The sequence below is a fragment of the Macaca nemestrina genome, chromosome 13 (assembly GCF_043159975.1).
Source record: "Macaca nemestrina isolate mMacNem1 chromosome 13, mMacNem.hap1, whole genome shotgun sequence".
NCBI classification, from domain to species: domain Eukaryota; kingdom Metazoa; phylum Chordata; class Mammalia; order Primates; family Cercopithecidae; genus Macaca; species Macaca nemestrina.
Window position 1 is genome coordinate 117,812,666 of NC_092137.1, and position 21,395 is coordinate 117,834,060.

Below are 21,395 nucleotides of genomic sequence, written 5' to 3' on the forward strand. Positions count from 1 at the left end.
TGAAAAAAAGAGAGACATTTAAAAACTTCCCAGATGTGAAATCCTCTCTCTGCTTGAATCTAAGAGATGTTACCCAGCCAGATAATGACTAATAAAATTCTGACTCTTTCAGAATACCAAGACCTTCCAAACAAACTTCTGAGGACCTCCCAGGAATTTCAGAGAAGGCCTCCCCCTTAATCTATCTCTAAACCATGCAACTTCTTTGTACGATCCTTTCAGCTGTTACATTTCTGTGCTCTGTCAGAAATGCCTTCCCCCGATTCACTGTGAGGAAGAGAAGGGGACAGAAAAATATTGTGAAGTGGGCAACGCCTGCCCCAAGACATCCTAGCCCTGGTTCCTTCTTCAAGGGCAGCAGCGACCTGGCCCATGGACATCAGGTGGATGTATCACAGAGCTTACTGTCGCCCTGGCTGCTCCCCAGTGCAGTTTTATCTGCTCTTTTACAGCATCTAAGTCTTTCAAGATAAAAATGCACCCCCAAAAGGGAAGTTTCATTATTGCTTGTAGCCTGCATTGGATAAGCTAGATATTTTACAGATGTCCAGAACGGAACAACTTCTCTCTTCAAGATGCCTTTTCCACCAAAAAACTTAAAAAACTGAGGGCACGATCAAGAGTGATAATACATCCAGGATGAATGTTTTAATATAGGCCAAGCAAGAAACCTTGGGGAAAACTAAGGCAAAGAAGATCCTTTGAACTTTTTGCCAGTTGCATTGGAAATAACTTTTCCCCGCAGTACGAGTCTTCCTGCGTATTCTGGAGGCAACACAGGCGCAAACTGCTGCCCGGGACTTCATAGTCATATTCAGCACTTAGAGCAACTTCTCTGGCGCTTTGAATCCCAAGGTACTTTAAAGACATTAATTAATGATTCAATTAGTTGTTTCAATCTAAGTAACAGAAAGAATATATCTAATTACAACTGCCTTCCTGAGACTCTCAGAAGGATTAACCACTAACTGCAGGAGCGGCCCTGTTTTCTCAGCTCTCTGACCACTCACAATACACAGAAAAGCAACTCATTCTTGCCACATTTTCCCCGCTAGGGTCGTCTTACTCAAAACTGACCTTACTCTTGCCAAAAGCTAAATATCTAGCCTTCCCCATGGCAGGAACTGGGGCTCTTTCCCTGTCTCCACCTCTGAGCAGGTGTCCTGTGCACAAGTGCTCAACATGTGTTTATCAGATGAATCTCCCATGAGATGGCCTGGCTCATCTCCAAACCCTAGCTTAAGGTCCAGTTCGGGAAGACGCCATCTCATCCTTGCCAGCAACTAGCACACAGGCCTTGGGACCCCAAGGTGGCTTCCCTTCTGCAGTGTGACCCACCTTGGTGCTACTGGTGGCCTGTCTACTCTGCCAGGTGTAGGAGGTGCCCGTAGCACGTGGCCTGGGTTCCACTGGCAGGCAGGTGAGCTCACTGCCTGACTGATACATTAACACTGGTCAGCAGGAGGCCAGGTCAGGGAAACTGCTGCAAATCAGCACATGGCAATCACCACTCTGTGATGGAAAACACAGCAGGTGCATGGCGTGGGCTTCTACTTGTGGAGACGCAGTGCTAGCTTGCTTTTTCAGACAGAGTCTTGCTCTGTGCCCCAGGCCTGTGCCACCATGCCAGGCTAATTTTTGTATTTTTAGTAGAGACGTGGTTTCACCATGTTGGCCAGGCTGGTCTCGAACTCCTGACCTCAGATGATCCACCTGCCTTAGCCTCCCAAGTGCTGGGATTACAGGCGTGAGCCACCGCACCTGGCCTCGTGCTTTCTTGATGGTCCTCCTATTAAAACAGTCCACAGGTTATCATGTCCTGAAACTTTCATTACACTCTCTTAACTTCAGAGACCCTGACAAAGTTTTCTCTTGGGCTGGTATTCTTGGGATTCCAAAACCAGGAGAGTCCCAGGGACTCAGAATGAGTCATGTCTGCCTCATTTGGAAGCACCCAAAGTTGGCTTCCAACTCTGATGACAAAGGTGAGCTCCCAAATCAGCATGATGAGGAGAAAAAGATGACTACGAGGGCAGGAAGATCTCAGGTGGCAGAGAACTTTTTTCAGAAGGGCTCAGGAAGGAGCAAGGAAGATGCAGAAATGGTAATAGCATTAGTTAACAGCAAGGGAATATAAATAGAAAGAGCTGGAGAGAGATGTCTGGCTCTGTTCCACTGAGTTACCAGCTCAGTCATCAGCACAATTAAGTATTCTCATCGGAGATGACCTGCTTATGATAAATTAGTTGCAATGGCTGGAGGAAAACATACTAATCTTCCACAAGGAAGTGACAAATAGCTTTCTCGGCACTTCTCGAAACAAATGCAAAACAAGGCTGACAGGTGTCTGGGAAGAGAAGAAACTATCAGTGATGAGGTTTCGCTCCAGGAAGAATAAAGTTGTTAAGTCCCAATCGTGATAAACATCCAAAACATTCAGGCTATGGCTTCGGAACGCTGAGGGGAAAATAACTTTCTGCACATTCATGAGAAATCATCTCCCACTAATTAAGCACTATGTCCAGACTCTTATTTTTTTTCTCTTCAGTGTGCTTGACCCAATGTGTTCTGAATAGCCAGGTGACTAGGTTCTCAGGAGAGCAGCGTGATAATCCTGCTCACTTCTTGGCAGGGGCACTGCCTACCTTACCCAGGGCACATTTGATCCTTTCCTTTCTTTCAGTTCTGTTTTGCATAGAGAAGAGCAATGTTGGAGAAAAGGCAGGAAACACAAGAGAGAGCTGGGGCTTTGCGATTTTTTTTTTTTTTTTGGAGACAGGGTCTACCTCCTTTGCCTAGGCAGGAATGCAGTGGTGCAATCTAGGCTCACTGCAACCTGGACCTCCTGGGCTCACGTGATCCTCCCACCTCAGCCTCCTGAGTAGCTGGGACCACAGGTGTGAGCCATCACACCTGGTTTTTTTTCTTTTTTTTTTTTTGAGACAGGGTTTCACCATGTTGCCCAGGCTGGTCTCAAACTCCTGAGCTCCCATTATCTGCCCACCTAGCCTCTCAAAAGTGCTGGGATTACAGGAGTGAGCCACCGTGCCTGGCCTGGCTTTGCAATTTACTGGATTAAAAAATGACTCTAAAGGGAAACTACATGTCTTACTCAAATATTTCTTCTTCCCCCCAGCAATTATTAATGAAAATGAGTATTTTTAGGGGCCAGAAGGGTGTGATGGTGTTGAGAAATATCCACTAGATGGTTGGTGTGGATGGGCCAAATTATCTGTATGTTCGGGAAAGCGAACTTTCCTCATCCCTGTCTTCCGAGTGGATCTCTCACGCACATTTTTATCATGATTATGGGACAACTTGTATGAACGGTGCCCCCACTCCCAGACTGAAACGAGCAGAAAGCCTGCCCATTCCTCACTGTTCCATTTTAGTATGAAGCCTAGGTGTCTGTGTGGGATGATGCCCTCGGGGCACAATTTTTTTCATAGTGATTTTAACTCCTCTGCCATCTCTCTGGCATCACTGACCCCCGCAGGGGAAGGACGGCCTGATTCTTTGCTGGGTGGAGGGGACACTCTGCTTCCCACTCTTCGGGTCCTGAGTAGATGAGACACTCCTTCCACGAAGCCGTCCACACTCGCATCTCCACTCCCCGTGAGGTCTGACGTGCCTGCGCTTTGTTCTCTTTACTGAGGCATCTCAATTAAGCTCAGCAAGGAAAAAATTAAAACCATCCCAAAGCCATAAAATGAGGCAACCTCCAGAAATCCCACGGAACATACAAAATCGAGTGTTGTAAGCTGCAAAGCCTCCACTTCTGCCAGTATTTCAAATCTGGTTGTGCGGTTAGAGGCGAGTAGGTAAAACGAGGGCAGGAAAACTTTTATACTCTGGTGTGTGGTTTCTGGAAAGCCCAGAGTGGAATGTTTGCTGAGGGTGACCTATTTGGAACCACACCAGCAACTTTTGAAATACTGCTTTCTGGATTTGTCAGACGCACATCTACATCCAAGTCTGGAGGAGGAGCAAAAAGGCTCAGAGAAAGGACTGCCTTCTTCTTGCATGAAGTTACCTTTCAGGATCTGGAAGCCTGCACATTAGGACCCGGAAAGCAAAGACCTTTCCCCATGTCTTTGAAAATCACCCGTCCAGTTTCTTTCCACTAAGAGTGGTCGGGTGGGGCTACAGGACCTGGGTGCCTAGGGTTTGAGAAAGGAGACACTATTTTGCTGGCGAAGCAAGAGACGGAATGGTGTATTTGTCTGAAAGCATCTCTCTTTTGTTGTTGTTGTTATTGTTTAAAATATCTGTTACAAGCAAACATAGCCCTAAATAAAATCATCTCGTTAAGCTCTATTCTGGAAACAGTCGATGAGAGGAAGACAAGGGCTGCTCCTACCAGTGGTCCATGCCAGTGCTGCTGGCTGGCCAGGTCCAGCGTGGGCTTTTCATGGGAAGAGAATGGGACACGGGGTTACACATCCCAGCTCAGAGTCCTCCAAGAAGCTTTGCACAGACTGGGTTCGAAACTGTCCTCAAGTGAAACTCTTCTAAAAAAGACTACTTTCTCGTCCCGTTTCCTGACACATATTTCTTCACATTTATTAAAAATCTAGGTTAAAGATGTGAAGTCCTGTCTTCCCTCCCCTGCCCCCAGAACATCTGTGGCGAATGATGAAGTCCTAAGGAGTGACCAAAATGTGCAAACATTGAAGTAGGGGAAAATTCCACTTGGCTGAAGGACCCGAGCAATGGCTGGTGTGTTTACACTGCCAAAGTGAATGAGGGCAGAGGAGAGGGGGGCATCCTCCACTGGGGAATCTGGACATGTTCCGTTGAAGAGTGTAATGTCACCTCGTTCACCAGAGCAAACGGGCTTTGTTCCTCCCTTCCCCTCAAATTCCTACGAACTCACCCCCTTAACGTTGTGTACAGAGCCTGACAAATCCCGGGTAGCCATGTGGGCGAGCAGACAACCAGATGGGATCCTCGTCTGTGTGCTTCAAGGCTCACCGAGAGCCCTCTCCGGCTCAGCCTCACCCTCTCTCCTCGCCCTGGAACCTACACATCTCTCTTTGGTTTGGGGCCTGAGGCTTCCTGTTGATGTGATTTTTGAGTGGTGGCCCAGGGACTCTCTCAGCCTTGGGCCAACTCAGTTGATCAGAGGAGCAAGAAGAGAGTGTTAGCCATGGAATACTATACAGCCATGAAAAGAATGAAAATATGTCCTTTGCGGCAACATGGATACAGCTAGAGGCCATTATCCTAAGTGAATTAACACAGGAACAGAAAACAAAATACCACATGCACTCACAAGTGGGAGCTAAATATTGAATACATGTGGACATAAAGATGGGAACAGTGGACGCTGGGGGCTGCTGGAGGCTGGAGGGAGGAGGGGAGGAGGGAAGGAGGGGGTGAAGGCTGAGGGGCTGCCTACTAGGTGCTGTGCTCACTGCTCAGGTGACAGGATTATCAGTACTGCAAACCTCAGTGTCAGGCAGGGTTCCCATGTGACAGACCTGCACATGTACCCCCTGAATCTAAAATAAAAGTGAAGCTGGGTGCGTGGCTCATGCCTGTAATCCCAGCATTTTTAGAGGCCAAGGCGGGAGGATTGCTTGGGCTTAGAAGTTTGAGACCAGCCTGAGTAACACAGTGAGACCTCATCTCTACAATAAATAAAAGAATTAGCCGGGTGTTACAGCATGCGCCTATGGTCCCGGCTACTCGGGGGGCTGAGGTGGGAGAATCTCTTGAGCCCAGGAGGTGGTGGCTGCAGCGAACCATGATGGCGTCACTGCACTCTAGTCTGTGTGACAGAGTGAGACCCTGTCTCAAAAAAAAAAAAAAAAAAAAAAAAGGCTGAAAATATTTTCAAAAGAGAGACAGGATGTCAAGAGCATGTGGCGGGCAGTCCTGGGTTGGGACATCAGGTGAGGGGGCTACTGGCCTCCAAACACCCAGGCAGCTGAGTTGAGATGGGGGCTTGAAGGTGGTGGCAGGCACAGAGTGGGGAGTGCACAGAGCCCACCGGTGAACGTCCCCAGTCACACACGGCTGCTTCAGAGGCCCTCAGTGTGGACAAATCACAAGGCACCAGAAGTGACACACTCCAGTTTACCCGGCGCGCACCCACCTGTGTTCAGTCTCCACTTTGGATTTAAGGCGAAGAAGTGGCTACAGCTCTTCTGCCTGTGAGTACCCTCTACGCCCGGAACGCACTGTGCAGCTGGTCGAGGAGACAGCTCTGTGAGCTCCTAGGCAAGCTCTCTAAGTCTCCAGTCTGGTCTGAACCCTGCTCTGCTCTCCACCAGCTGTGTCCCGGGGCCAAGATCAAGCCTCACTTTAGGTCAATCTATTTTTACCCGCTGCTTATTTAGGTGCTGGGTAAGGACTATGCTAGGCCCAGGAAGCGGGCACAGTGAGTAAGGGTTGCTGTCCTTCCCATTCCATTATTTATGCATAGATATAAAAAGGACAGGCATCAAATAAGAATGTACCACGTAACACTCCACCAACTAAACTGCTCTGCAGAAATGCTGAGACTTTTCATGGTCATGGACCAAGGTGGGTTTCCTAAATAGTTCATTAAGGTGTGAGCAAGTGTCCTATAAAAAATACAACAGCTAGGCCGAGGCGGGTGGATCAACTGAGCTCAGGAGTTTGAGACCAGCCTGGCCCACATGACGAAACCCCGTCTCTACTAAAAATACAAAAATTAGCCAGGCATTGTGGCACATGCCTGTGATTCCAGCTACTTGGGAGGCTGAGGCAGGAGAATCACTTGAACCCTGGAGGCAGAGGTTCCAGTGAGCCGAGATCTCGCCACTGCATTCCAGCCTGGGTGACACAGTGAGACTCCGTCTCAAAAAAAACCAAACCAAACCAAACCAAACCAAAACAAAAAAAAAAAAACCGATGTTAGTGGTCATTTTTCTTCTACACATATTACATATTAATATTACATATTATTTTTTCAACTTTTGCCACACCTGGGAACTTGGAGCTTGGATAAGTTGTATGGGGAAGCTTGTGTAATAGCTATGTTTTCTAGTTTCTTTTTCTTTTTTTTTTTTTTTTGAGACACAGTTTTACTGTGTCACCCAGGATGGAGTGCAGTGGCACAATCTCTGCTCACTGCCACCTCCACCTCCCAGGCTCAAGCAATTCTTATGCCTCAGCCTCCTGAGTAGCTGGGATTACAGGTGTGTGCCACCACACTCAGCTAATTTTTGGATTATTACTAGAGACACGGTTTTGCCATGTTGGCCAGTCTGGTCTCAAACTCCTGACCTCAGGCAATGTGCCCGCCTCTGCCTCCCAAAGTGCCGAGATTACAGGTGTGAACCACCGCACCCGGCCCCCACTTTCTGGTTTCTGTATTTGATGCTTTGACATCTGGGGCCTTGCTGGTGCTGAAGGGACTACCTCTCCCAGGGTTAGCTAATTCCTAGGGAGGACAAAAATCACCTTCCAGGTACCTTTCATATGCAAAAAAACCCACCTAGAACCCACACCCCAACCAGGTCCTTCAGGCTCTCATGTTCTGAGCCCTGTCCCCTGCCTTAACCAACCCCACAGGCATCAGATAATTAGGGACAGCTCCTCCCTCCCAGAGCCCACTAAACTTATTCACACTCACCAGTGCTAAGCCTGCCCACCCTCTCTCACCCATTCTTCCTCTTGGAAGCTACAGTAAAGGTTCCCTCGGCCTCCTGACCAACCCCGGTGCTTCTCTGTGTGGCCCTGCATGGTGGGCCGTGTGTGCCTCCTGTTCCCAGGGACCCGAGAGTGTGAACCTTTTCCTTCACGACAGTCATTTCCATGACTGTGTGTCTTCGTGTTTCATTAAAACACATCTCAGGTGGCCTTCACACAGCCTGGCATGTAGGTGCAGGGCATCTGACATGCATAGGCACAGGCATCATAGGCATCGTGGACCAGCAGAATGCCAGGAGGCTGGAGCAGGCCTGTGTCTGTGTGTTTCATTCCAACACAGATGTGTGAAAGGGAGCAGGCACTGGGCTCTGGGTTAGAGGGTCTGGGTGTGAATGTGGGCCCCCGACTTCCCACCCACACGTCATAGATGCAACCCTTCTACGTATCCATTTCCTCCTCTGTGAAGATGGGATGATGCCATAAACTACCTCAAAAGGCTGTGGCGAGGATTACATGATCAATGCAAAGCCTGAGCTCTGGGCCGGGTGCTTAGAAAGCATTCCTAGGGCGAGCTGTTTTTGTTACCTCGTTGTTCAATGTTTATTTAGAAGTAAACCTATGAAGTCAAATTTGAGTTCTTATTGTAAAGCATATCTCATAAGTCATGGTGGTTAAATATTGGCAATTTTATAGGGTGCTTTTGTTTTTTTTTTTTTGAGATGGAGTTTCACTCTGTCATCCAGGCTGGAGTGCAGTGGCACGATCTCGGCTCACTATAACCTCCGCCTCCTGGGTTCAAGTCATTCTCCTGCCTCAGCCTCCTGAGTAGCTGGGATTACAGGCGCCTGCCACTATGCCCAGCTAATTTTTGTATTTTCAGTAGAGACGGGGTTTCGCCATGTTGGCCAGGCTGGTCTCGAACTCCTGACCTCAGGTGATCCACCCGCCTCGGCCTTCCAAAGTGCTGGGATTACAGGCGTGAGCCACTGCAATCTGGTCTTTATAGGGTTTAATCTGAGAAATTCATTTGTCTCTGACAATTTTTGCTATCTATTTTAATCCCAGTTAGAATGATATTTCATGTACTCCACAGTTACACGGGGAACTCTTGTCTCAAGAAAGCCCCTTGAACGCTAGTTTGTAGAACAGGCTCTAAAAAGCCACTCTGCACTCTTGCTATCAAATTTTCCACATTCAGTGCTATGTGTTTATAGCAGTAATAGTTTCCACACACACACAAAAAAAACCTCACACATAATTTCCACACATTCTTTCAGGCAAACAAACACTATCTCAACCCACAGTGAAAGCAGAGTCTTGCTAGTTAAAAAAAAAAAGCCCCAGGTATTCAGAATGAAGCCTGCCTATTTCCTTGAAATCCTCCAAGATGTGGTAAATGACGGGATGCTTCAAAGGGATATTTGGCAGCATCTTAATGAGATCGTGGAAATGTAAATTCACAAAGGATACAACTGCTGCTCACCAGTCAATCACAGGCTGGTTTTCTGGGTTTTTTTTTGTTTTGTTTTGAGACAGAGTTTTACTCTTGTTGCCCAGGCAGAGTGCAAATGGCGCGATCTCGGCTCACTGCAACCTCTGCCTCCCAGGTTCAAGCAATTCTCCTGCCTCAGCCTCCCGAGTAGCTGTGATTATAGGCACCCGCCACCATGCCTGGCTAACTTTGTATTTTTAGTTGAGACGGGGTTTCTCCATGTTGGTCAGGCTGGTCTCGAACTCTTGACCTCAGGTGATCTACCCGAAGTGTGTGCACTGTTGCCATGGGGCAAGAAGGGGCAGCATCCTATGATTCCCACAGTCTTGGTGCCCTGAGGGACAGGGTGCCTTTGCCCTTTGCCCTCTGTGCACGTGGCCATTGGGGTATGTTGCCATCGCAGTAGCTGCCATTATGGCCAAAGCACATCAGTTTGTAAAAATTGTGGTAAAACACATATAAAGTTTACCATCGTAACCATTTTTAAGTGTACAGTTCAGTAGGGCTAAGTACATTCGCATTGCTGTGCAACCATCCCCACCATCCACCTCAAGGACTCCTTTCATCTTGCAAAACTGAAACTCTGTCCCCATGTAGCAACTGCCATTTCCCCCTCCCTCCAGCCCCTGGCACCCACCATTTCTGTCTCTCTGAATTTGGCTATTGTTCCTCATATAAGTAAAATCATACAATATTTGTCCTTTGGTGGTTGGCTTATTTCACTCAGCGTAATGTCAAAGTTCTTCCATGTTACAGAATGTCAGAATTTCCTTTCTTTCTAAGGCTGAATAATATTCCAGTGCATGTATATACCACACTTTCTTCATCCATTCGTCCACTGATGGACACGTGCGTTGCTTCCACCTTTTGGCTATTGTGAATAATGCTGCTAAGAACACAGGTGTGCAAATATCTCCTCAAGTCTCTGTCTTCCCTTCTTTTGCGTACATACCCATATGTAGAATTGCTGGATCATATGCTAGTTCTATGTTGAATCTTTTGAGGAACCAGCACACACATGTAAAGCAAATTCCAAATCACTGTTTACATTAACTCAATGATAAAGTTGTCTGGGAGGAAGGCCACTGCATTCTCTACAGAATGGCACTGGTATCACACTAGGGCAGTGCTTTTCAAAGTCCATGGCCCCTGGAAGCAGAACCCCAGGGCACTCCCCAACTGCACATTCCTGGGCCCTACCCTCCGATCTCCTGAGCTAGACTCTTCAGGCCAAAGGCTGAGGATCTGCCTCTTAACAAGTTGCCTCACCCAAAGAACCACTGCACCAGGGTTAGTATGATGCTGGGTTCTCTACAAGGATGCCTCTTAGGTCAGTTGCTTTAACTGAGTAGCCCAGCGAGCTTCCATTGACTCCTTTGTGTGGTTCATTAAATATTCATTTCAGCCGGGCGCGGTGGCTCAAGCCTGTAATCCTAGCACTTTGGGAGGCCAAGACGGGCGGATCATGAGGTCAGGAGATCGAGACCATCCTGGCTAACACGGTGAAACCCTGTCTCTACTAAAAAATACAAAAAACTAGCCGGGCGAGGTGGCGGGCGCCTGTAGTCCCAGCTACTCAGGAGGCTGAGGCAGGAGAATGGCGTAAACCCGGGAGGCGGAGCTTGCAGTGAGCTGAGATCTGGCCACTGCACTCCAGCCTGGGCGACAGGGTGAGACTCCGTCTCAAAAAAAAAAAAAAAAAAAATTCATTTCATGAAGTTTGGGCAAGCCCGTCAGATGTGTAGGATGAGGCATGGTTAGGCCTTGGCTTCATCTGACTTTGCCCAGATGTAGGGGACCACTTGGGAGGATGGACCTCCTGCCACTTGCGAACACCTTAAGCCCTGGATGGGTCTGTTCCCAGAAGGGCCTCCCAGTTGGCCAAGGAGCCCACCATCCAGGCATAAGTCCTGCACCCTGGACCTGAAAATCATGCTGGCAGGATTACACTAAGTTTTAGCATCTAGTTGGAGCCTTTTGAACAAAGCATGTATATTTATGCAAATAACATACAACAGAGGACCATTTGAGGTGGAAGGAAAAATCCTGGTTAGCCTCAACGTGAGGACTTGGTGCCATTACTTTGGCTGTTCCTAATAGAAACCCTGGCACTCATTTGACTGAGGGGACAGACCCACCACGTCCAGAGTGAAACAGCGGTAAAGAACGCAGCAGAAGTTAATACTGTCATCTTCTGTTCTCTGCATCTCCCCCTCATTTCTGCAGCTCATCTTTCTGTTTTTGATTCCTTTGGTATTTTTCTCATTTCCTCTTTTTTCCCCCATTCCCTGTCAACACTTTTTTTTTTTTTCCATCTTTGCTGCTTTATGAAATGTTAGCTGTTTCAAAGTGACTTGTTTTGTATTGTTTGGAGGAGCCCAGAAAACAAAACGCAGGCCTTCGTGAGCTCAGCCCATAACCAAGTCAGCTCGGGACTCGGTTTCTGAATTCCTGGCCTCAGACCTGCATTCCCATTTCGCAGGGCTCAAAAGTGAAAATAAGTGTTCTAGTCTAGTTCAGAGTTGTTGTCTCTGCAGTCAGAGTTGAGACAATTAGGTATCCGGGTAATTTCAGAAAATAAGACTTTGCCGCTTGGCTTATCCTGTTTGATAATTCATCCAATGCAGATTGCTGGCTCATTGTCAAATGACCCCTTTGCCGTGCATCAGGGCCACAGTGAGCAGAAGAGCTACGGACCAGGTCTACTAAAACACGCTCACAGCAGTACCGCCAGGGGAGGGAAAAAGTGCAGAAGGCAAGGTTATGGATCGTCAGGTCACCACGAAGGCCTGTTCGGCAGAGTATGTAGCCTGAGCCTGTTCTGTATTCACTGTACGTTGTTTCTCACAGTACAAAATTATTGCATCAGCCTGAAGATAAATAAACGAATAACGTGTGTTTCAGTGGGACCGTGTGCACCGGCACAAACAGGTGTGGGAGTGCGTTCCTCTTGAATGGGAGAGAACATCGATGAGCACAAAAACACATCCTGGGAACTTGAAAATTCAAAGGCAAATGTGAAAAGCACACGTTCTCCCTCCTCCTCCCTGGGCGATTCTTAATGCCCCCATGTGCACGTTTGCATGAGAAAAGACACTGTCACAATTATATGACAATTAAAGCTTACCATTGTTGTAAGAGCGAAAATTTCCTACAAATTTTATGTATTCATAAGTTGGAAATTCCTTTGGGTTCAAGCTGCCTCTGAGAAGATGGCAATAAAACTCTAAATCGCTGTCAGCTGGGCCGTTAAAGGAAGAAGAGGAGAAAAAGGGGTCGTGAGCATCGCACAGACTCTGAACAAGTAGCGTCTCTGTGAAAACTCTTATGGGATTTAGTCTACACATGGCCAGGCTAGTTCTCTCATTACAACTGACTTTTGGACCTGGTTTGTAACCCTTGCTGCCCAGGGGTTTCCTTCCATCGTTCATAGATATTTTGCATTCCATACATGGACCCAATTAGTCTTAATTTGCTCCCAGATGTCTGTGGTTGGTGATGTCAGCATTGATTAGTTCCGGCTGTTTTCATACGGTATATTAAAATAAAGCAGCTCATATAGAGCTGCTCCCTTTAATTTAATCTTTTTGCTTTGAAGTAAAATCAGATGTACGACAGGACAGATTATTCATGGAAAATGGACTCAGGCTTGCACTGATGCAAGCAGCTTTGCTACCTCATGCAGTTGTGTATGCTTCATTAAGCGACACGTGGTTCATGAGGCATCGAGGTTAGCCTTCTACCTAGGTTGCCAAATATTTTGATAAAAACTTCCAAATTCCACAGAACACAAAAATGTATATAAATAACCAGGTGAGAGCCTCAGGAGGACAGAATTTGCATTTTGGACCTAATGATTCAGTTTTCAGTTGGTTTCTTGATATTCTATGAATTTAGCATCACAGTATCCTCCACGATGAGCTGATTCCTCACCGATGTTTGCACTGTTTCTTACTAAAAGACTCTCATGTAAAAAAAAAGAGGAATCTTGTCATATACACAAAATAAATTATTATTCTTGAGTTCTCTGCTTTCAAATTTTCCACATAAAAGCCAAATGTCTTACATATTCCAAATTCCAGTTTTAGCTTTAAACCTAAAATATACCTCTAAGGATCTTGGAAATGTTCTGAGTCATGAGGAAAATTATTCTTAAAATTAGTTCTCCCTTCTTAATTCATTCTAACCTCCTTTCAAAAGCAAAATTCTCATCTTTCTAGCTTGTAAAACCACAAAAATTAAACTTACATTTTAAGTATTCTGGGGAGGGGGAATCCGTCACAAGCATATGGGAAGAAAGGATTTTATAAACTTCTGAATGTTCTTGTTCTGGGAGGAAATTTAACAAATTCTGATCCATGACATCCGACTGAAAAAGAAAATAAAGGACAAAGGTACACCCTCAACAAAGATGAAAAACAAAAGCAAAAACAAAAACTGAACATTCACAACGCAGAACTGGTTTCTGAAATGGAAAGTTCAATATCTGATTTTCTGTGGACACTCTCAGTTTATCACTCCCTTGTTTTAAACAGTTACCTAAAAGGTTGTATGTGTTCAAATGTGTATGTGCTGTTGTCTGTGGGCCCAGGAGGGAACTAAGAGTGAAGTCAGACAAATGTAGGAAGGACTGAGTCCTCCTCTCGCTTGAGAAGTGCTGTTTGCTGACACTCCTGTGCTTTGGCTCGGGTGCCATGGCCCCTGTGCACACCCGGTACGAGGCCAATCATTTATTTAAATGGCTCCAAAGAGCCCATGGGATTCCTTTCCTGACCCTTAGGGCAGCAAAGGGCTGCCTGTCTACTTCTTAAACGTCTTTAAGTTACGGAACTGCACATGTTTTTCTGAGTACCTTGGCACTGTAGCTACAAAATAAAGATAAGGTAAAGATTGAGTGCTGTCCAATAGAACTATCTGTGATGATGGAAATGGTCTGTCATCTGCGCTGCCTGTAACAGGAGCCACTAGCCACACAGTTACTGAGCACTTGAAACATGGCTAGTGAACAAGGGACTGAATTTCAAATTTCTTTTTTTTTTTTGAGACGGAGTGTTGCCCTTGTTGCGCAGGCTGGAGTGCAATGGTGCGATCTTGGCTCACTGCAACCTCCACATTCCAGGTTCAAGCGATTCTCCTGCCTCAGCCTCCCAAGCAGCTGAAATTACAGGCGTCTGCCACCATGCAAAGCTAATTTTTTTGTATTTTTAGTAGAGATTGGTTTCACCGTGTTGGTCAGGCTGGTCTTGAACTCCTGACCTCAGGTGATCCACCTGCCTCGGCCTCCCAAAGTGTTGGGATTACAGGCGTGAGCCATCAAGCCTGGCCCATTTAATTTGAATTGAAATTTAAATAGCCACATGTAGCTAGTGGCTATCATATTAGATATGCAAGTAAGAGCTCCCAGTGGACAGAGGAGACAGGCACCTCTCTCTTCCTCAGTTTCCCTCAATAAACTCATCCACTCTCAGAGCTTCAAACACAATCTGCATACACTTTCAGATTTGAATATCCAGCCAACTCTCTCATGAGCCAGCCTCAACCTTCCAACAGTCACTCACATGCGCCCTGGGGACCACAGATGCACACACGTCCCGAACATCAGCATTCTTTCCCACCCATACCATCTCCAACCCTTGTGTTTGCATCTCCATCAATGGTATCATCGGTTGGTCACCTGCCTGTCCCAGATACTCTGGTGGCATCTTTGTCTCCTCTCCTTCTCGTCCTTACCCTCAAACCAAACAGTGTCCAAATGCTGACCATTTTTCTCCCTCAAATTCTCTGCTCCATCCACTTCTATTTCTCCAGCCTCCACCCTAGTCCAGACCCCTATCCTCTCCTGCCTGGGAATGATTTGGCTAAACTGGTCTTACCACATCCACTTTGGTGCCTATCCAATTTGTTCTCCATCAGCAGTCAGAGAAGCTCACATCAGATCAAGTCCCAACTGTCCCTTGGCTTCCGACTGCTCCAGGAACAAAGCCTCAACTGCTCAACACACTTTCACGGCTCTTCACAGCTTAGCCTCCACCTGCTCCGGCTCCCAGCATTTCTCTAACCCTTCCGAGCCTTTTTCCTCCAGTTTGCTCTCTGTTCTCCCTCTGAGCCTCACCTGGGCTATTCCCTCAGGCAGGAAGATGCTACACCCTGCCCTTGTGTTTAACAAACCCCTGTGCAATCTTTAGGTCCCTGCTTTGAAGTCACTTCCTCTGAGAAAGACCCAGGTGACACCCTCCACCCCCACTGATGATTTCAGGGCCTCTGAGGGGACAATGACCGCCTTGATGGGACATCAGGTGACTAGCATCACGGCAAAGCAGGTGAGAGCTCAGAGCTCAGGCTTGAAAGCAGGTTCTGGCCCTCCATGCCGCATTTTCCTCAGTTGCAAGATGAGGAAACCATGAGGGTTCCATGAGCTCACTTGCCTCCACTGCTGATAAAACAGTACATGGCAGACATTCAATAAATGCCAAGCGTGATCAGGCACTGAATGACCAGTTACAGAATGACGACAGGGGCACCTGCACCACGGTGACATTTTCCAGTACAGCTATGTGCTGACTGGTGCGCTCTGCCTCCCTCCCTCCACCGGGAGCTTCAGGAGAGCAGGGCCCAGTGCCTTGTTCACCACCACATCCCCGATGTCCAGGACGGTGCCTGGTCTTCGATAAGACTGCACTGACCAGCTGAAAGAATGGCGTGGCCAGCACTATGACAGGTATTAAAACAAGGTGCCCAGGGAACACTGCGGATGGTGTGCTGCCTCCAAAATGACAGGGTAGAGGAGACTCCTGGGGAACAATTCCCAAAAGGAGGAATCCTTGAGTGGGAACCGGAGGACAAGACAGGGTCTGCCAGACACGGTGGGAAGGTGCGCCAGATAGGGGGTTCAGCGTGCACAGAGGCGTGAGGTGGGCACCCTGACAGTACTGCAGGAAGGTGAGGAACAACAGGGAGGGTGAGAAGCCACGAAAGAGGAGGTTGCACAGGGAAGCAGGGCCAAGATGAGAGAGGCCGCAGAGGAGTCAGGGCTCGACCCTGTGCCCGGAGGAGCCACGAAGTACCCGAAGGAAGAGGGTGGCCAAACTGCTCATGTATTTTAAGGAGATCCTGCTTGTGGTTTGGAGGGAGAGAGCACTGGAAGTCAGGCTGGAGACGGCCAGGGTCTCAATAGAGACAGGGGAAGGAGTGGAGAGGAGCAGACAGAGTCCCAGGCAACTCATCAATATTGTAGTCTAACCAATGCTTGCTGAGAGCCACCACGTGCCAGCCGCCGTTGGGCACGGGGAAGACGCGTCGGGAAGCGGGTAGAACCCCTCGCTGCCTGCAGTCAGTGTTCCGGTGGGGGTGAGGACAGTGGACACAGCTTGGCAGCTGATCGGAGGACGGGAGGAGGGAAAGGAAGGACTCAGCGTGGCTTCCAGGCTCTGGCTCGGACCCACCGGCCTTTATCTTTATGGACTAAACTCTACCAGGATCGTCTCTCATCTATGCTACCATTTCTCATTCTGGCTTTCTCCAAGTTTCTTCGGATGTTCTGGTTTTATTTTAAGCCCATTCTCTCTAGTTTTTTTAGAAGATGACTCATGTTCACAGATGACAGTAGTCTTTCTTCTTAAAGATATTTCAACTACTTGAAAATGAAAACTAAGTGACTCCATGGCCTCTTCTTGGAGGGCTCCATCTGAAGCCACTTCCCCTGACACTGGGTGTGGCAGAGAGCAAGGCTGGGTGGCTGCCTGGCTGGGTCACTTGTGTGAGAGAACTTTACTGATATAGGTCCCAGGGCCAGTATCAGGCCACAGGTTCTGCACAGAATAAAGATGAATGCTGGATGCAAGTAGGGGCAGGTATGATATGTGGGAGGTTGCGAGGATGATGAATTAACACACAGAAAGGGCTCCAGACTGTGCTTGGCTCTTGTATGTATTTGCTAGTACGTTGCTATTACGCTATTTCCACATGCGGAAAACCAACACAAACAATGATCATTTGAAATTTTAACCCTAGTGCTTACAGGAGAGAAGATGACATCTACAGTTGAATGATCCCCTGAATGAGCTGAGTTCTGTTTATTAAAATAATAGCAGTTACGGAGACAAGGGAGGGAATGTGCCATCCACAGCCGTCTTCACAGCTGAGTCCCACGATCGGGAAGGTCACCTGCCTGTGGAGGTGGGCGGTCCCCTCTCCCAACTGCCTGATGGGCCTTGAACCAGCAGCACCAGTGCAGTGACACCCAGCTGTGTTAAATGAGCCTGTACTAAAAGCACACTGAGGCTGGGCTGGAAGAGGGCTGGATGGATACTTCCTCCCAGAGTGTCCCTGAGGCACTCTGGCGGTTTTGGCTTGAGATCTGTGCTGGCTGCAGCGAGAAGAGGGAATGGTGAGCAGCCCTGGAGAAACTTCACCTTGAGAAAAGAAGGGCTTAAGGGAAGTCACTTGGGGCTCTGGTCTCCCTAAAGGACCGGGAAGTTGGAGGCATATTTGATCCACTTAGATTCAGTTTAGATTCAAAGTCAAACTAATGGCCATACAGCTAAGCTTTCAGAAGGCATTGTAGAGAATGGCTTTGACTTTGTAATAGTAAGAATTAATTGCGATATAAAAGGTATGAATTATACAGAAAGAATCTCTGTTCATCAAAATGCCCTAAAAAGGGGGGAAAGGTAAGCCACAAAGTGAGACAGGATATTTGCAACACATACGTCTGTGGTATGGCCCAAAATTAAGGTTCTAAATTATATGCTGCCTTGGCATCTGGTAAAATTGGAAGGGCCTCAAATGGCCTAACTGCAGGCTCCCTCCCCACACAGATGAGGGCCCCCAGCCAAACCCCTTTCTTATCACGGCGGCAGGTACAGTTTCTGCTCATCCCTGAGTAGCAGGTTGTGGAATTATTCAAACAAGTGAATCACATCCTCTTGTGGGGACCGGGGGTCACCTCACCCTCTTGTTACTGCAGAGCCTGCCTCCCATAGCCTCTGCTGGTTCACTCTCTTCCCACGTGCAGCCCCCTGTGGCCCTGTGCAGTCCTCCTCTGGGCTGTGAGTACCTGTGACTAATTAACTGCTCTTGGCCTCATCCAGTGTCAGCTGTGGAGTGTTCAGACATCCCCATTACCCTAGAGTGGGGTGAATGAGAGGCAGTTAAAACAATACCTGCTCACAGCTTGTGTCCGGATCGCAGAAAGCAAGCCTACTCATAATTGCAAGAAAAAACCCAATCAAAGAGGAGGATGTCCAAATACCTGAGCAGGTAATTCAGAAAAGATGGAATCTAAATAGTTGACAAACATACAGACACTCAATCTCATTGGTAACTGAGAGAAAAGCAACGTAAAACTCCATGAGACACCTTCATGTACTAGACTGGCAAAAACAAGAAGTCTGACAATGCCAAGTTCTGATGCCACAGCACTGCGACGTCTCCACCTTGCTCGTGCAGGGCGAACTGGTGCCACCGCTAGGAATCATTCTGGCGTTATTTAGTCAAGGTGGAGGCAGAGCTTCCCTCAACCCAGCCATTCTCCGCCTAGTCAGTCCTCCAGGGATGCTTGCAAACGTTCATCAGGAAACACTACAGGATGTTCACGGAAGCACCTTCCAAGAATTCCTAACTGGGATGAATGCGGGAATTGCAGCACATTCCTACGATGGAACACTACCCAGCAATAAGAAGAGCCCATAGCAGCTACATCTGCCAGTGTGAGGCAGGCGCATTGCACAAACGATGCTGAGCAAAAGGAGAAGTCACAGGAGTCCATTTTCAATGATTCCATTTACATACAGCGAAACAAAAGGCGACACTAACTTAAGAGTTTAGCAGTGAAGCCAAAGTTGGTGAAACTACAAAGGAAAGCAAGCAAACAACGATCTTAAAAGTCAGGAAAATGGTTGCCTCCAAGTGGAAGGTGGGGGTGTGATGAAAAAGGGGCAGACAGGAGCTTCTGTGGTCTCAGCCGTGTTCTATTTCTTCACCTCAGTGACAGCTGCATGTATATTCACTTGATCAATTTAATACTGCACGTATGTTTTATACACACATCTGTATTTATGGTATATAAAAATCAAAAGGCATTAAAAAAAATGTTAACTAGAGGCCTGGAATCTTTTAATCCATGATCGACTCTAAGCTGCAGCCACACCTGTCAGGGCTCTGCTCCGACCCAGAGACACCTCTGACAAAATGACGTGGATCAGGTGGGAGCTTCCAGCAGGTGAGGGCAGGGTGGGGTGGGAAGGGCAGAGGGAGGCTTCCTGAAAAGCATGTCTCATGGTCTTGGCCTTGCTGCTGTGTTTGTGGTAACACAGGCCAGGGGCTTTGGCTTTCCTTTTCTGGGACCTCCTCCTGCTGTGCCCCTTCCACAGGAACTTGGCTCCAAATCCCATTCTGGTTTTGTACTTTCTTCTCGCTGGGGCTTGTACCTGGCGAGCCAGCATGATATGGAGATATTTTCTGGCCTGCAGATTTCTCCAGTTTTAGGAACACTTGTGCCTTATTTTCCTTGGGGAAGGTAGGGTTATCCATGCACATAGTTCTCACATCCAAGACACGCCCCACCCGTGGCAAGCTGCTTGCAGTTGCTCATAACCCCAGTTATGAATTCAGTCCCTCGTTCAATGAACACTTAGGCACATGGCAAATGTTCAGGGCTGGGGATATGATGTCTGCCTCAAGAGCTTAGCACAGTCCAGCTCATCAGACAACATCGCATTTATGAACAAATCAGAAAGTAACCCAGGAAGCTAACTTTCAAAAAGTCAAAAAAAAAAAAAAAAAAAAGCGCAAACAGGAAACACGGATTATGCCTACTTTTGGTCTCTCATTTGGTTCCCTCAGCCATACTCTTTCCCCATTCTGTCCAAGGCACGTGACTCATGCCCCTGGCATCTCTCCTGCAAGGTTTTCATTCCAGAAGCTCCCGTGAGCCCTTGGCCTCCATTGTATGCACGTCTGTCTTGCTCATGTTCCTTGCCTGTGTCAATTCTAGACACCAAAATGTGCCGGTGTTGCCACTACTGAAAAATTCTCATTGGTATTGTTATTTTGTTTTTGAGACAGGTCTCACTCTGTCACCCCAGCTGAGGTGCAGTGGCGTGATCTCGGCTCACTGCAACCCCCTCCTCCCAGGCTCAAGCAGTTTTTCCACGTCAGCCTCTCAAGCAGCTGGGACTACAGGCACACGCCACCATACCTGACCAATTTTTGGATTTTTCGTAGAGACAGGGTGTTGCTGTGTTACCTAGGCTGGTCTTGGACACCTGACCTCAAGTGATCCACCCACCTCAGCCTCCCAAAGTGCTGAGATTACAGACGTGAGCCGCTATGCCTGCCAGTTCCCATCTTAAAATCACTTTGCTTTGAGCTATTTTATTCTCTTTTTTTCTCTGCCAATTTGGTAAAGAAAGTTCTAGGCTATGTCATCAGAAACTGCTGTACAAAAATCTATCACACGAGCTTCTGTTACCTCTGAGATGCTGGCAGTGTGAAGGAAACAGAGAGCGACTTGAAGCCCCACAGCCTGAGAAGTGGGAAGGAATTCTGGCTGCTCTTGTCCCCTTAGAATGGCTCTCCAATCCCCAGCCACACAAGGGGCATGGGATGGGACCCTGGCAGGCCAGCCTGTGCTTGGTGTGACACCAAGAGGGGCACTGCTGCCGGGGTCCCCAGCCTCCTACCCTCTGCTACCCTGTGTCCCGATCTCCATGAAGAAGAGCCGCTTCTTCCTCGAGGACTGACCACCACCTCTCAGCTCCTCATTCTCCCTTTCGGAGCCCCACACCCTGAAAACATCCAGCTTTACTGTGTCCTGTACAGGATTCTGAGGAGTGGTTAAGGACCAAGCTCTGGAACCAAAGTGCCTGAGTTCAAATCCCAGCTCTTCCCTGGCTGACTGTGGAACCTTGGGTACATTGTTTAACCGCTCTGTGCCTCAGTTTCATCATCTGTGAACTGGGTAGCTACGTACTTCATAGGATCCATAAGGATAAGGAGAGCAAACATAATACAGCCTCGCTCCGGGCCGGGCATGGTTCTGTGCGCCTACACATACCAACGCATGTGAGTGACTCTTAATGGGTGCCTGCTACACTGTAAGTGCTCAGTGTTAGTCACGCAAGGTTTAATGGGTGAAATCTCTCGACAAAATTGCAAACTCCAAAGGAAAGACAACCTCACAAGTTTTGAAATGTTGCATCATCTGTGGAAAGGACCTGCGCTCACAAGGAGTCATATTTAATCATTAAGTATGCATCTAAATAAACCAAACCAAAATCAG

General features: G+C 47.7%; 1 protein-coding gene across 6 annotated transcripts in view; it reads right to left on the minus strand.

The window, feature by feature from the left end:
* LOC105490104 (neuronal PAS domain protein 2) overlaps positions 1-21,395 on the minus strand; it is a 175,949-nt gene that overhangs the window by 35,757 nt on the left and 118,797 nt on the right. For all 6 annotated transcript variants that reach the window (XM_011755417.3, XM_011755418.3, XM_071077255.1 and 3 more), the window contains 2 exons: positions 13,364-13,484; positions 12,243-12,356 (listed from right to left, as the gene is read on the minus strand). In XM_011755417.3, the coding sequence (XP_011753719.1) occupies positions 12,243-12,356; positions 13,364-13,484 (235 nt within the window). The remainder of the gene's footprint in view (positions 1-12,242; positions 12,357-13,363; positions 13,485-21,395) is intronic.